Source organism: Heliangelus exortis, chromosome 6 (assembly GCF_036169615.1).
Source record: "Heliangelus exortis chromosome 6, bHelExo1.hap1, whole genome shotgun sequence".
Taxonomy (NCBI): domain Eukaryota; kingdom Metazoa; phylum Chordata; class Aves; order Apodiformes; family Trochilidae; genus Heliangelus; species Heliangelus exortis.
This window is the reverse complement of record NC_092427.1, coordinates 24,167,578-24,183,909: the sequence shown is the minus strand read 5'-3', so window position 1 is coordinate 24,183,909 and position 16,332 is coordinate 24,167,578. Positions and strand designations below refer to the sequence as shown.

At 39.7% G+C, this 16,332-nt stretch overlaps 1 protein-coding gene across 3 annotated transcripts in view; it reads right to left on the bottom strand.

The window, feature by feature from the left end:
- Positions 1 to 16,332, bottom strand: part of TTN (titin) — a 237,288-nt gene that overhangs the window by 11,556 nt on the left and 209,400 nt on the right. For all 3 annotated transcript variants that reach the window (XM_071747224.1, XM_071747225.1, XM_071747226.1), the window contains 26 exons: positions 15,863 to 16,159; positions 15,174 to 15,761; positions 14,773 to 15,075; positions 14,327 to 14,623; positions 13,586 to 13,873; positions 13,199 to 13,498; positions 12,803 to 13,105; positions 12,335 to 12,640; positions 10,458 to 12,224; positions 10,069 to 10,365; positions 9,264 to 9,551; positions 8,871 to 9,170; positions 6,726 to 8,792; positions 6,331 to 6,633; positions 5,946 to 6,251; positions 5,563 to 5,853; positions 5,144 to 5,443; positions 4,714 to 5,019; positions 4,180 to 4,485; positions 3,800 to 4,081; positions 2,893 to 3,486; positions 2,507 to 2,794; positions 2,101 to 2,400; positions 1,343 to 1,645; positions 762 to 1,064; positions 48 to 632 (listed from right to left, as the gene is read on the bottom strand). In XM_071747224.1, the coding sequence (XP_071603325.1) occupies positions 48 to 632; positions 762 to 1,064; positions 1,343 to 1,645; positions 2,101 to 2,400; positions 2,507 to 2,794; positions 2,893 to 3,486; positions 3,800 to 4,081; positions 4,180 to 4,485; positions 4,714 to 5,019; positions 5,144 to 5,443; positions 5,563 to 5,853; positions 5,946 to 6,251; positions 6,331 to 6,633; positions 6,726 to 8,792; positions 8,871 to 9,170; positions 9,264 to 9,551; positions 10,069 to 10,365; positions 10,458 to 12,224; positions 12,335 to 12,640; positions 12,803 to 13,105; positions 13,199 to 13,498; positions 13,586 to 13,873; positions 14,327 to 14,623; positions 14,773 to 15,075; positions 15,174 to 15,761; positions 15,863 to 16,159 (11,868 nt within the window). The remainder of the gene's footprint in view (positions 1 to 47; positions 633 to 761; positions 1,065 to 1,342; positions 1,646 to 2,100; positions 2,401 to 2,506; positions 2,795 to 2,892; positions 3,487 to 3,799; positions 4,082 to 4,179; positions 4,486 to 4,713; positions 5,020 to 5,143; positions 5,444 to 5,562; positions 5,854 to 5,945; positions 6,252 to 6,330; positions 6,634 to 6,725; positions 8,793 to 8,870; positions 9,171 to 9,263; positions 9,552 to 10,068; positions 10,366 to 10,457; positions 12,225 to 12,334; positions 12,641 to 12,802; positions 13,106 to 13,198; positions 13,499 to 13,585; positions 13,874 to 14,326; positions 14,624 to 14,772; positions 15,076 to 15,173; positions 15,762 to 15,862; positions 16,160 to 16,332) is intronic.

Here is a 16,332-nt window from a genome sequence, read left to right as displayed (position 1 = left end):
CAGTAATTAAAAATTATTTTTAAAAACAAATCAAAAAGGGGACTTACTTAGAGGTGTCTTTGGTACTGCCGCTTCCTCAGATTTGAGAGACTTGCTAATACCAAAATGGTTTTCAGCAGAAACACGGAAGTGATATTCCACATTTTCTTTGAGCCCTTTCACCACTAGCGATGTCCCTTTCACTCTGGAGTCAACAGTGTACCAGGCAGTCTTGGGTACCTCTCGTCTCTCAACAATATAACCTAGGATATCTGCACCACCATCATCTGTAGGAGGTCTCCAGCTTACTCTGACAGAACGAGCTTGTATATCATCATATTCAAGTGGCCCTTCTGGTGGATTTGGAATGCCAATCACTCTGACTTTAATATAGACAGCTTTTTTGCCACACTTGTTTTCAAGTGCCAAATCATAGGTTCCTGAATCTTCTCTTTCTGCATCTTTGATCACAAGTTCTGTGTGAGTCTCAGAAGTTGCAATCATGGCCCTCTTGCTGATGTCGTGTCCTTCTTTTGTCCATTTGCATATTGGGATGGGCTTACCCTTAATGGGTATTGTAAGCCTGATAACTCCACCTTGTCTCACCATGAGACCTTCCTGGTATTTTTCATCAAGTTCGTAGTCAGGATATTCTGTAAACAAAATCAATGAAATTAGCATGTCATGCTAGGTCTGTTTTACAGTCTGTTTTACAATACCAGCTTTAGGCAAAAACTTTTTAGGGCAGTTTTTAGTGGACTCTAGGACTTGAAGTGTCTTACCAAGCATTTCTGTTATTTTGACTGTTCCTGGCACTTCAGCAGGTTCTCCTGGTCCACCAGCATTACAGGCTAGCACACGGAATCTGTACTCTGCACCCTGGGGCAGATGTGTCAAGGTGTATTCACGAATCTTCGTTGGTGTGGTATTACATTTGGTCCACTCAAATTGATCGACTTTCTGCATCTCAATTAAGTAGCCAGTAACTTTAGAACCACCTTCATCTTCTGGTGGACTCCAAGCCAGGGAGACAGATGTTCTCGTAGTATCAGTGACTCTTGGATTCTGAGGTTTACCTGGTGGAGCTAGAAGAGAAGATCAGATTGGGGAGGGCATCTCTTTTATGAATATTTAAAAGGTGTAAGAAATGCTAACTTGCAACATATGATCTGTATGAAATATACAGGATTTATACAGGAAAACTTGGAATTAAAGATTTTTAACTAATATTTTATTGTCTTTCTCCAGTCAGAATTTCATTTGTCAACACAAGATAAATTTCCAAATTGGAAAAGAAAGTAAATTTTACTAATACCATTCCCTTCTGCCATAATGTGCTTAATTTATTTAGGAAGTTACTTACCAATGGGATCTCTGGCGACAGCAGACTTGGAAGGACGGCTAGGTTTCCCAGTGCCTCTGGCATTGATTGCTGTGACTCGGTGTTCATATTCTAAACCTTCAACCAGCCCAGTGGAACGGTAACGAGTCATAGTGACCGGAACTTTATTTACACGGATCCATCTATCTGCTCTAACCTCTTTGCGTTCCACAATATAGCCAGTAATCTGTGAGTCACCATCATCTTCTGGAGGATACCAAGTTAATGTCATGCCATCTCGAGAGATATCAAACACTTCTGGAGTGCCAGGAGGACCAGGAATACCTGTTAAAAACATAATACAGAATTGGTGATAAAGTGTCACATGATCCTACACATTAGTAACATGCAAGATATTGTGAATAACAATGTAATATGAGTTCCCTATCAAACTTTTTTAATGAGCAGATATCAAAGTATTATACAAACTAAGCCACTGAAATACTACTGGTTTTGTAATGGAGTAAAGGAATTTTTAAGGCTAGTGGTAGACCTGAACAGAAAATCCAAGTTTACAATCCAGGTTCTGTGCAGTGCATCTGTAATACTTACATAGATTTATGGATGGCATATTTCTCTGGAAATATAACAAGACTACTGTGCATTACAATATATCATTTTATTTGGTGAAAGAAAGTAGTAACATCTAGAAAAAAATTATTTATATGTGGATATATAAGTCCATTTAAATGCACATATTTATCTTAAGAGACAGAGAATAAGCAAAAATTCAGACTTACGGATTCTGCTCTTGCATTCTATAATTTCAGACTGCAGGTAAGATCCAATGCCAAAGCGGTTTGTAGCAGCCACACGGAACACATATTCTGAACCTTCAACAAGTCTGGTGAACTTAAACGTTGTCCTGGTTACTGACTCTGAAACTGGCAGCCACCCAGGACGGTGAGCATCACGCTGTTCTACCACGTAGCCACTAAGAGTAGCTCCACCATCCAGTTCAGGTGGCTCCCAGGAGATGGTTACATAATTGGAATCAACTTCATCAATTCGGATAGGTCCAATAGGTGGTCCAGGTTTGTCTAGGAAAAAAAAAAAAAAAAGAAAAAGATAAAAGGAATCATATTGATAATGGAACAGTGTTCAGATGGAGAAAGTTCATGGACAAATGTTTTCATAAATCCTTACCAAGGATTATGACCTTTAATGTATCGGTAACTGTTCCAGTTGTGTTCTTCAGTTCAAGTGTATACTCTCCAGTGTCATGTATGGTGGTCTCACGCACAGTTAATTTAGCCATTTTGGCTACAGTCTCTATTTTGATGCGTTCTGATTCTTTCAGTTTAGAACCAGCAAAGAACCAAGATGCAGTAGGAGGTGGTCGTCCTTCAATTGGGATAGCTAACTCAATGGGCTTGCCAGCAGGTACATGAATTGTCTTCTGAGGTATTCCAGCAAAGTCAATTGTTGGTAGAACTAGGAAAAAGCCAATAATTGGTACTTTAATATCCATTTCATAAATACCATGGTCATTTAGTGTAAGCTTCACTCTTTTATTACCAGTAAATACCTACCTTTTTGGTCTTGTACTGTCACTGCTGTGACAATCTCTCGTGGTTCTGACACACCCTTCTGATTCTGTGCTCTGACCCTGAACAAGTATTGTTCACCTTCATTAAGAGAGATAACTGTGTGCTCGTAGACGTTAGGCTTCAGTGTCACTACCTTCAACCATCTTTCTGTTCCAGCTTTGCTGGCCTCAATAACATAGCCAGTCAATCTGCTTCCACCATCATGAGGTGGTTTCTCCCATGCAAGTGTAACAGTTGATTTAGTCGTGTCAACCACTTCAAGCTTTTGTGGTACCATGGGGACATCAGATACTAGTACTGCATCAGATGTTTCACAGGCTTCACCAATGCCGTAAATATTTTCTGGCAGTACTCTGAAATAATACAAAGCTCCTTCTAGAAGTCCAGTAACTCTATAAAATGTCTTGCTGCATTTGGTAGTGACAGTCTTGTAGGCTCTCATTGAAGCTTCACGTTTCTCAATAATATAGTTGTTGACTGGGGCTCCACCATCAATGGCTGGAATATCCCAAGTAAGAGTCACAGAATCTTTTGATGCTTCCTTAATTCTAACTGCAGCTGGTGGACCAGGTGTATCTAAAATAACCAAACAAAAATAGAAATAGTTTTGATTTTTTTTTTTTTTTTTTACATTTTGTCCTTTCCTTTTACAGTGAATGACTGATTCTGCATTTTAAAAAAACAAACCACCAAATCAAAATACTAACGTTTGATTTCTGAAGTAGCACAGTTTTTATGGATGTTCCATTGGATCACATTGTTTCCCTGACAGCCCAACCCTTCACATGTTATTTAAGCTTCAAGCTTCCTTTGGAAATTAGTGACTTTTGTATTCCTGAACAATGTGGACTATGATGTAATGCCCACATACAATTTTAGCAGTACTTACCATAAACTCTTACAGAAACAGTTGCAGATTTTTTTCCTGATTGATTTTCAGCCTCAATGATGTATTTTCCAGCATCATACCGATTAACTTTATCCACAATAAGCACAGAGTAGCTGTCTGTAGTATCAATAATCGCTCGACTTACAAGGTCAACACCCTGCTTGCTCCATGTGATTACAGGAGGAGGTCTGCCAGAGACAGACACCATTAGGCGCAGGGAACCGCCAGCTCTGACTGTAACTGTCTTCTTCAGATCATCAGCGAGCTCAAGCTCAGGTATTTCTAATGAAGTGTGTAAGAAACATGGAGTTAATTAATCTTTTAGTAGTTCTAAAAGAAAATATAATTATTCCTTAAAATATACATTGTCTTCAACTTACCTATTCTTTCCACAGGTTCTATTTCTGCTGATGAATCACTAAATTCACTCATACCATTCACATTTGTAGCAGCAACTCTGAATTGGTATTTCTGGCTTGTTTTAAGACCAGTCACAGTGAACTCAGTATTCCTCAAAGTGGCAGTTGTATGTGGTCGATACCACTGGTCAGTACCTTCTTCTTTCATTTCAAGAACATAGCCTAAGATGTCAGCACCACCATCATATGTGGGTTTTGCCCATGCTAAACTTATGCTGTGCTTAGTAGTATCCACAACTCTTGGAGCTGAAGGTGATGCAGGAGTATCTTTGAGAAAGAAGAAAATGCATTTCACATTGGTGCAGAAAACCTTTTACAGTTTAAAACTATTTCTAATCAGCTAGTGCCAGGAAATACACTTAAAATGAACTATAACTTAACTTTATTCTAATACTAGCTAGTTTGGGGAGAAAATATATGTATCTTATTAAGACTCTATCTGGGGATTTATGCTCCATTATTAAAAGTAAATATTTTTTAAATGTGGTAACTTACATGATGGTTCTTTACATAACATATATTGTGAAGCGTCACTAGGCTCACTGTTCCCAGCAGCATTGACTGCAGTGACACGGAACTGGTACTGGCTGCCTTCCATGAGACCAGTGACTTTCAGTCTGGTGTCATAAATAGTGTAATCTCTGTTTACTCGTGTCCAGCGTAGACTTTTCCTTTCACGCTTATCCACAAGATAGTCCTTAATCTCACTGCCACCATCTGATTCTGGTTTTGTCCACTGAATAATGATATGTTCCTTGCCAACACTCACTTCTTCAGGAGCACCGGGTGGTGTAGGGATAGCTGTTTTGTTTATTTTTTTTTTTTAAGGTAAAAAAAAATTAAATAAATTATTATTCAGCAAGTTTTTTATCTCTGGGAAATATTCCACAAATTCTGATGCAGAATGGAAAGTAGTAATACTCACTGAAAGCATTCCTGGCAATCACAGGTTCTGATTCAAGTGGGACACCTGGTCCATATTGGTTGACAGCTCTCACACGGAAGATGTATTCATTATTTTTAATGAGTTTTGTTACTACACATGATAAAGTCTGGCATTCAGCCTCAACAATGACCCAGTGAAGTCTGCTGGTTTCACGCCTTTCTACAATATAGTGAGTGATTTGTGCACCTCCATCTTCCTCAGGAATATTCCATGCCAGAGTACATTTCTCTTCTGTTACTCTGCTAATGGTGATTTTGCCTGCACATGAGCCTGGTGAATCTGAATAGAGGTGAAAATAAGTATTGTTATTAGCAGCTAAGGCAAAGTGTCTTACTCATTTAGAAGTATCTGTGTGGTTTTTGTATACCAAGTACGAATATTAATCATAGGCTACATACCAAGGACTTTGACAAGAACAGAAATTTGTTTCATCCCACTGGCATTTTTAACAGTTAGAGTGTATTTTCCACTGTCACTTCTGTCACAGAACTTGATAATTGCAATGGCTCGTTTGCTGGTGTATTGCAGAGATATCTTTTCACATAGATCCAATTCTCTGTCACCTTTGGACCAGAAGACTTTTGGTTCTGGTTTCCCACCAATGGCTGCATCAAGAACAAGATCCGATCCAGCCCTAATGGTCACTACTTCTCCCTGGAGTCTTGTATCAAGTTCAGCCTTTGGTGGTGCTGTCATAAGGAAAAAGACATTAAAAACATTACATAACAGCAGCAAAATTAGAACATTGTGTTTTGAATAATTCCAACTGAGTATTTCTTACAGTATTCATCTTTGCATATGACAGCACCAGTCGATTCAGATCCTTTGCTAATCACACCAGCAGCATTCTTTGCTAGTACACGGAATTCATATGCTTCATCTTCACTAAGAGCTGTCACAGTAAAGAAGTTTTCTGAGACAATGGTGTAGTTGCATTTCAGCCACCGCCCATCACCAGATTGGCTATATGGTTTGCGTTCTATAATATATCCAATAATTTTGCTTCCACCATCATAAAGGGGTGCTGACCAGCTCAGTGACACTGTAGATCTGGTGACATCTGTTACTTCTGGTCTTCCTGGTGGATCTGGAGGAATAGAACAGAAAAATGAGCAACAGTTTTATTTTAGCTTTAATAACAACATAACTTCAAAAGTAATACTTACCAACTGGATTTTGAGCCACTACAGGTCTGGAAGCTTCGCTAGCTTTGCTAACACCTGCAGCATTTAGAGCATAGATTCTGAATTGGTATTCTAGGCCTTCCACCAATCCCGTGACTTTGTAGTTGCAATCACAGCAGGGTGCTTTGTTTTCCTTCACCCAAAGGATGGTGTTGCGCTCCTTCTTTTCAACCCAGTATCCAATAACTTTGCTGCCACCATCATGATAGGGTTCCTCCCAGCGAATGGCTATGGCAGCTGCAGATACAGAATAGACTTCTGGCCTTGAAGGTGGACTTGGTGGGACTAAAACCAAAAAAAGACAGGGAGAAAAATGCTAGTTATTACGAATACTTGAGTCAGAGGAAAATAACAATATTTAAAAGTGTTTCACTTACCGAATGGATGTTCCGCAACTACTGGTTTTGATTCAACGGGTTTGCTGACACCAAATCTGTTTTCTGAGCTTACTCGGAAACTGTACTCCTGGTATTTTGTGAGATGACTGACTTTGATATGTGTACGTTTCACACTGGAATTCACCAGCTGCCATGCTGTTGTGCCAGATTCACGTTTCTCTACAATGTAGTTGGTAATGTCACTGCCACCATTATCTTCAGGTTCTTTCCAGGTCAACACACAGGATTCAGAGGAGACAGATGATATTTCTATTGGGCCAGTGACAGGACCTGGCCTTCCTATGACTACCACCGTGACAGTAAATGTTTTCACACCAGCAGTGTTTTCAAGTGTGAGGTAGTATTTACCAGAGTCACCTCTCATACTGTCCTTTACAGTCAATGTGGTTCTGTCTTTTGTTGTCTTGATGGCCACTCTATCGGTTTCCTTCAGTCTCATCTCCTCAAGTTTCCATGTCACTTTTGGTACTGGACGCCCACTGATTGGTATATCAATAGTAAAGGTGCTTCCAGCCTTGCATGTTATGAGCTGTCTGCTTATTCCACTGAGATCTGCTGTTGGTTCAATCTGTGGCTCCTTAATAATAACAGAAGAGAAAGCTTCTCTTGGCTCACTGTAGCCAGCGTCATTCTTTGCCTTGACCCTGAATTCATATTCAGTGTTCTCCACAAGGCCTTCAACAGTGAAAGTAAGTTGTTTGGTTTGCCCAGCTTCAATCCAGGAGTCAGACCCTTTTTGTTTCATTTCAAGAAGGTATCCAGTAACACGGCTACCACCATCATGATCAGGCTTAAGCCAAGCTAAAACTACAGAAGATTTGGTTGTATCAACAATATCTAGTCTCTTAGGTGGGGCAGGTTCTTCTGTGGCTACTACTGGTTCTGTTAATTCACAAGGTTCACCTACACCATATTCATTTTCTGCTGATACTCGGTAATAATATGGCATACCTTCCGCCAGGTCAGTGACCTTAAAGATTTGTCGAGTGCATTTTGAATTTACCACTTGCCAGCTGCGACGGCTTGCTTCCCGTTTTTCCACAATGTAGTGATGGATACGTGAACCTCCATCCAGAACAGGAGCATCCCACATCAAAGTAATAGATCCTCGAGTCACATCTTTAAATGTAATAGGACCTGGTGGACCAGGTGTGTCTAAAACCTTGACAGTAAACGTGACAGACTTGCTTCCACTGTTGTTTTCCACAGTAAAGACATACTTGCCAGCATCATTTCTATTGCATTCCTCCACAGTCAATGTGCTGAATGAATTTGTAGTTTGAATGTCAGCACGCAAGCTAAGATTAGCATCTGCTTTGGACCACACAGCAGTAGGAACAGGTCTTCCAGAGAAGGCAATAAATAGACGAATGCTTGCACCTGCTCTTACAATATGAGTCTGCTTGAAGTTTGCATCAATATCAATTTCAGGTGCAGAAAGTCTGTCCACAGTTTGGACTGCAGCAGGAACTTCACAACTTTCTCCCTTGCCAGCACCATTGACAGCACTAACTCTGAATTTATAGTGTTCTCCTGCCTCCAAATCAACAACGGTATATTTAGTTGCAAGAACAGTTTCTGCATTGACTTTCTGCCATGATTCAAGATCAGCTTTACACATCTCAATGATGTACCCAATTATTTCCATGCCTCCATCAAAAACTGGCTTGGTCCACTCTAAGCTTACACTAGTCTTCGATGTATCTGTCACCTTCACAACATTAGGAGCACTTGGTGGGCTGACTGGTTCTCTACATTTAATCAGCTTCGAAACGTCACTTGGTGGTCCAACTCCTGCAGCGTTTTCAGCCATCACATGGAATTCATACTCATTGCCTTCAACGAGGCCAGTTACTCTGTGTCTGTTCTCAGTAATGGGCCTCTTACTGGTTACTTTAACCCAGCGCATGCTCTTCTTTTCTCGCCTTTCTAGAATATACTCATTTATCTCGCTTCCACCATCTGAACTGGGTCTTGCCCATGTGAGTGTGATACTGTCTCCTGTTACATTTGTAGGTTCTGGAGTTCCTGGTGCATCAGGGAGAGCTAAAAGAAGAAAAACATCATTAAGAAAACAAGATGATACATTCACAGTTATTTCTCCAGAATGAGGTGGAAACTTACTGTAAGGTATTTGTGCCGTAACTGGATCAGACTCCAGTGGTCTGCCAGCTCCAAATTTGTTCACTGCAGAGACACGGAACTGGTACTCGTTGCCCTTAATTAATTTAAGTGCAGTGTAGCTGCAGGCTTCACATTTATCTTCAACCAATGCCCAAGCAATCCTGCTGGTTTCGCGTTTTTCAATTATGTAGTGGGAAATTGAAGCACAACCATCATTGGCCGGAGGCTCCCACCATAAAGTGACTTTTTCTCCAGTAATGTTTGTGAATCGTATTGGTCCACCAACTTTTCCTGGTGTGTCTGCAATTTTAAAGGTTCAGGATTATAATTTGCTGTCACTTAGGAAAAAAATACTATTTTAAAAGAGCATGCTGAAAGTGTTTGGTGCAGTACCTTGTACCCTGAAGGTAATATCTTCTCGTTTAGTGCCTGATGCATTTTTGGCTTCTACTGTGTACACTCCACGATGATCCCGGGTAGCATCTCTAATGAAGATTGTACTATATCCAATATCTGTAGTTATTTCTATGTTCGTTATCTTCTCAATCTCCTTACCATCCTTAAACCATGTCACTTTTGGTACTGGACGTCCTTTGATTAGAGCTTTAAGTCTAATGCTCTCTCCAGCTTTAACGGTGAGGCCTTCAAAGTGCTCAGAGCCAAATTCAATCGTTGGAGCAACTGAAAGAGTGAAGTATAATTAAATTTCCATGTAGTTCTGTACTTTTTCCTGATACTCTTTTTAATGTACTAATTATAAAAGGTGGTTATATATAGAATTATTTAACTTTGAAAATGGCATTTTCTAAAAGGCTGTTGTTATATGAACTATAAGCTTATTTTTCCTGCAATCATAATAACGATAGGTGAAAGACACTATTAATATATGGTGTTACACTACCTGAAGCACATTTTCATTTCTGAATTATTCAGTCCATTAGAATATTGCAGTTTATAATTTCTTTGTTGTTTAGCCAACACAAATGTAGAGTGCCGTGTCTTTCAGCAACTGATTACATGTCTGTGAGATTTGTGTCTTTAATTCAGACACTCCCAACTTTGACTACAAACAGAACTCTTCTGAGTTGACTGAAAGAACCTCAGTCACACCCTTGGCCTCTTATTTCCAACCAGTATAGCCAGAAGCTCTAGCTGGCATCAGTAACCAAATACAAGCACATTAAGAAATAGTTCTTACTGTTTTCATCTCTGGTCATGATATAGCCTGAAGATTGTGAAGGTGGGCTGATTGTACCAACAGCATTTCTTGCAAGCACTCTGAATTCATATCGATCGCCTGCACTGAGTCCTGTAACTGTATATTGGCATTCACTGACATCAGTGAAGTTACACCTCAGCCAACGATCCGCAGCTCCTTGCCGTTTCTCAATGCTGTAGGCCACAATCTTGCTGCCTCCATCACGCATTGGGGGGGTCCACTTAAGAGTGACTGTTTCCCTGGTGACATCTATGTAATCAGGAGTACCAGGGGGATCTGAAAAGAAAATAATTAAAATTTATTTTTTATTACTGCTCACCACAGTCTACAAGACTAGAATTTTCTTTGATGTGTGATCATTCACTCACCCACTGGAGAGACTGCCAAAGTATATTTGCTTGGCTCGCTAGCTCGGCTTAGACCTGCAGCGTTTTCAGCGTATACTTGGAACTGATAATCCAGGCCCTCAATCAGCCCGGTAATTCTGTATTCTCTGGTAGATATTAATGCAACATTAACCTTCTGCCACAAAATACTGTTCCTTTCCTTCTTTTCAACATGGTATCCAATAATCTCTGAACCACCATCATATACAGGAGCATCCCAAGATATGGTCATTCCATCAGCAGTTATGTTGTATACAACAGGCTTGCCTGGGGAACCTGGTGGTCTGAACTGATGCTTTGCCACAACATCTGCTGAGACAAGGGGTGGGCTCACTCCGTATCTGTTTTCTGCACGAACTCGAAACTGATATTCAGTGTCTTTAACAAGGTTTGGTACTTTGAAAGTTGTTCTTGCAGCACTGGAACACACCAGCTTCCAGTTCATTTGTGAAGTTTCTCTCTTCTCAATACTGTACCCAGTAATTTCTCCTCCCCCATCATCTTCAGGAGGTTCCCATGACAAAACTACGCTATCTGCTTTGATTTCATCTAGTCTTAGAGGTGCTTTTGGTTTAGATGGAGGGCCAAGAGTGATGACAGTGATTGCGAATGACTGTCTGCAGACTACATTATCAAGAATTAAAGTATATTTGCCACCATGCTCCTTTTTCACATTCTTGATGCTTAAGCTTATTTTGTTTTCAGTTTTCTTGAAACGAAGGTGTTCCGTTTCTTTAAGAGGGAGGTTGTCCTTGAGCCAGCTCATTGATGGCTTAGGTTTACCTTTATAGGGCAATTCAATGTGCAGGTTATGTCCAATTCTCACTGCAATTTGACCTCCAGGAATATCAGAGAGGTCAGCTTCAGGTGTTATTATATGTTCTTTCACTGTAATAGGTCCAATAGTAACACCATCACTCATGCCTTTTTCATTTTTAGCAAAAACTCTGAATTCCATGACAGAAAGCTCTTTAAGTTTGTCAACTTCATATTCACAGCTCTTGCTTGTGCCTGCATATGTCCATTCTTTTTCTTCCTGGAGTTTCTTCTCAACAACATAGTCTGACACAATGCTGCCACCATCATAGTCAGGTTTGCTCCACTGCAATTTAACAGAAGCTTTTGTAGAATCTTTCATGGCGAGGTCTTTTACAGGTCCAGGTACGTCCGCAGCTTTCACTGGTTCAGGTGTCTCACAAGGTTCACCCAATCCATTTTCATTTTCAGCAAGAACACGGAAGAAGAAAGCAGTCTTCTCTGACAGGTTAGTTAGCTTGAAGGTAGTATGAGAGCACTTTGTTGTTACAGTTGACCAGGCCCTCTTTGTAGCATCTCTTTTTTCAACAACATAATTTGTTATTTCAGAACCACCATTAATGAGAGGTGGCTCCCATACGAGTGTAACTGTGCCACGAGAAACATGCTTAAGCTGCAGCTTCTGGCAGGCAGATGGTGTGTCAAGTACTTTTACATTAACAAATGATGATTTTGCTTCTCCAACTCCATTTTCAATTGTAAGAACATATTTTCCTGTATCATTTCGGGTAACTTGAGGAATAGTAAGTAGTGTAGATGATTCTGTGTTCTGAATGATGTATCTTTCATCAGTTCCAAGATTCTTGTCACCCTTTCTCCATGTGACTGTTGGAGGAGGTCTTCCTTTGAATGGAATCATTATTTGCACATCTTCACCTGCTTTAGCAACAATAGAGGTCCGGAGAGCAACATCCAGATCAATCTCTGCAGCCACTGTGGAAACAAGTTAAAATCAGTAGTGCGTACTTGTAACACAAAGTAATAAACATTCTGAAAGCAAAGCAAAACACAGAAAAATGATAAATCACTGAAAAGTACAATACCAAGAATATCTTTAGCTTGAACAGGTTCCATCATTTCAATAGGTTCTCCTTGTCCAGCACAATTCACAGCAGACACGCGGAAATAATAATTAACACTCGGCTGAAGGTGGGATACAACATACTCAGTTGTTCTCACTTCTCCCTTAGTACTGACTACAGTCCACTCTTGCTCTTCACCTTCCTTTTTCTCTACCACATAGCTGGTAATTGGACTTCCTCCATCATAAGCAGGCTTAATCCAGCCAAGGGTGACAGATGTCTTGGTTGTATCCACAACCTTCAGCTTTGTTGGTGAGCCTGGCTTATCTGTAAATCATAGTTTATGAGAAAAAAAATCAGAAACTATAGTTGCAAGTAATCATAAAGAGCAATAAAGTCTGCCCTCAGTTAAATCGGTGCAATTTTATTCTAATTTCTCATTCTCCATTGATTTCCAATCAATTAGAAATACCACATGCTGTATCTTACCAACAGGATCTGCAGCTTTGTAGTAGTCAGAAGGTTCAGAGAATGGACCTTGTCCAGCTGCGTTGACAGCACAAACTCGGAAATGATATTCACTGTTTTCAGTCAGACCTGTTATTTTCTGTCTGGTGTCCCGAATGGTTTCTTTAGTAACCTTGAACCAACTTAGACTCTTCTTGTCACGCTTCTCAAGAAAATATCCTGATATTTCACTGCCTCCATCAACAGTGGGCCTATTCCAGACAACGGTCATAGAATTCTTGGTTATCATTGTGACTTCTGGTACACTAGGTGGTCCAGGTGTAACTGAGTGAAAAAGAAATATGTCCACAGATCAGTAATATTACAAGTAATACACAAGACAATTCAATTGTATAGGGCATTTTAGATGTTGCTTACCAAATGAATTTTTGGCTATAATGGGTTCAGACTCAAGTGAATCTCCAACTCCAAACTTGTTCACACCACGGACACGGAATACATATTCATTTCCTTTGATGAGTTTTGTTGTAGTTATGATACAACCCTCTAGTTTTTCAGAAATTAAAGACCATACAACCCGACTTGTCTCCCGCTTTTCAACAACATAGTGTGTTACAGGTGCACCACCATCATCTGCTGGTGGATCCCACATTAGTGTAATCTTCTCAGCAGTGACTGTCTTAAACTGTATAGGTCCACCTGGGGGTCCTGGCTTGTCTATAGAAGACAGAAGAAAGAAGATGTTAAGTATTTATTACTGAGTCATTGTTTAATAGTCTAATTCACTTGTATCTCAGGACATACCAAGTATCTGTACTCTAATATGGGCTGATGCTGAACCCATGGCATTCTTCAATTTTAATTCATAGGTGCCACTGTTGAGTCGAGTTGCATCCTTGATGAGTAGAGAAGCAAATTCTGTTGTGTTTTCAATAGACACTAGTGCACTGGATTGTACCTCGTTTCCATTTTTGAACCATTCAATTGTGGGTACAGGCTTGCCTGAAATGCCTAGTTTTAGCTTAACTGAAGTTCCTGCTTTATATTTCACCACTTCTGTATATTCTGGCGGCACGTCAATTTCAGGTGCACCTTAAGATGAAAATAAAAAGTTAAAAATGTACTTCCTTTAGACTTGCATTTAGTAAAAACAAACAAAAAAAATAGTACTTTCTTTAAATTGATAGTTACAGGCATTTTATACAGATCACATTAAAGATAGCATGTGTAACTGAAATCATAAACCTAGAACAAGTTAGAATTTTCCCTTCCAAGAAAAGGCAACAACATGTATAAATATTACCCCTTTGACCATGGACAGGCTTCTGTTACTCAAAGAATTAAGATACCATAAATCTTTAGTAATACAGAAACAGGCAAAGATGTTAATTACAATCGTGCCCAAATAGATCACAGTCCAGCTTATTGAATTAATCACTGTAAACTATCTTTCCATATTTAAAAGACTATGGTTCTACAAAACACAATTGCCTTTAAGCTTCCTAGTACTGCAAAATGGTACCATTGTATAACTGCAAAACTTACCATATGTATCAACACATGTGATAGGACCCACAATGTCTGAAGGATTACTGATGGAACCAACGGCATTCTTAGCAAAGACCCGGAATTCATATCGTGAATTCTGTGTCAGACCTGATACTGTGAACTGCGTCTCAATAACATTGGTGAAGCTAGCTTTTGTCCATCTGCCATCTGGAAGATCACGTTTTTCTACAATGTACCCAGTGATCTTGCTACCACCATCATATGCTGGCTTCTGCCATGACAGAGTGATAGCAGTCTTGGAAATATCTGAGACACGAACTTTCCGTGGTGGTTCTGCAGTAGGAAACATAAGAGTATTGCTAATGAATAAAGGGCTTTTTTTGATATTAGCTTATTGTACAGGATAGAATATCACAAGGGGGAAAACCCCCAAAACTACTACTTAAATGATTGGCCATCTTTATTTTCTAGGGAATACATACCACAAGCATCAATTGCAAGGACTGGATCAGAAGGATGACTTGCTTTTCCAATGCCAGCTGCATTTTCTGCATAAACTCTAAATTCATAGATAAGGCCAGCGCTGATGGTGGTGACTTTGAAGTGAGTTGTGCGAATGAGTGTCTTGTTAGCCTTCTGCCACAATATACTATTCCTGTCTTTAATTTCCAGGTGGTATCCAATGACTGCACTGCCACCATTACTGACTGGTTCATGCCATCCAACAGTAATACTCTCTCGGGTGACATTTGTGACCCATGGTGTGGAAGGAGGGCCAGGAGTAGCTGATGATATCAAAAGAAATTATTAATTGTTAACAAAATCATATTTTCAACATCAGCATTGAAACATGGATGTACAGAGTGAGAAGCATATTACTCACTGTAAGGAAGCTTGACAACCACACATTGTGAGTCTATGTGATCGCTGATGCCAAAGCGGTTCTCAGCTTTGATGCGGAATTGGTATTCTTCTCCTGTTGTGAGCTTCATAACTTTGATAACAGTTCTAGCAACAATTGCAGACACTTCAGACCAAGCAGCAGTACTCGTTTCTCTTTTCAGTACAATATAGTTGGTAACTTGACTTCCACCATCATAAGCTGGAGGCTGCCACCTGAGTGTTACACTCTCCTCAGTGACATCACTAAGTTCAACAGGACCAACAGGAGGACCTGGTCTATCCAGCACAATAATATTGACAAACGATTTTGTGGTGCCACTTGAGTTGGCAGCAGTAATGTCGTATCTGCCAACATCAGCAGCCACACTTTCCTTAAGGTTAATGATAAAACTTTCTGCAGTGATTTCTGTGTTAAATCTCATGGTAGATTTTAGTGGAACACCATCTCTAGACAATGTCACCTTTGGCACTGGTTTACCAGAAATTGGAATTTCAACTTTCAAGTTTGATCCTGCTCGAACATATACAGTGTTATGAGGGAAGCTCTTCATGTCAACCTCAGGAGATTCTGAAAAAGAAAACATTTTCAAACCATTAAAAATGTTTCCCCTTTTATGTATGAATCTGATTTAATGTGTATCAACTTTTCTCTCATTTTAGGAAGCATACCTAGTTGTTCTTTAACTGTAACGGGGAGCAGCAGTTCCTTAGGATCACTTAAGCCAGCTTGGTTTTCTGCAGACACTCTGAAGAAATAGTCAACATTCTCCTTAAGACCATGGACAACATGATGAGTTGTTTTTACAACTGCACACTTAACCCATTTTTGCTGCCCTTTCTCAAGAGCTTCAATGAGGTAGCTCACAATTCTGCTTCCACCATCATGTTCTGGTTTTAGCCATGAAAGAGAAACACTGTCCTTTGTGACATTTGTTACACCAAGTTTTTCTGGTGGGCTGGGTTTTTCTGAGAAAAAAAAGTGCAACAGGTTAAGCAACATAGCAAGCACTTTTTATATTAGCAGCTACACAGGAATACTATCTGAATTGACACAATATGTCTTTAAATGAATTTGTATATTAGAAACTTTTAAAGTAAAATGCAAGCAAAATTTTTTATATTACTTTGAAGTAAACATT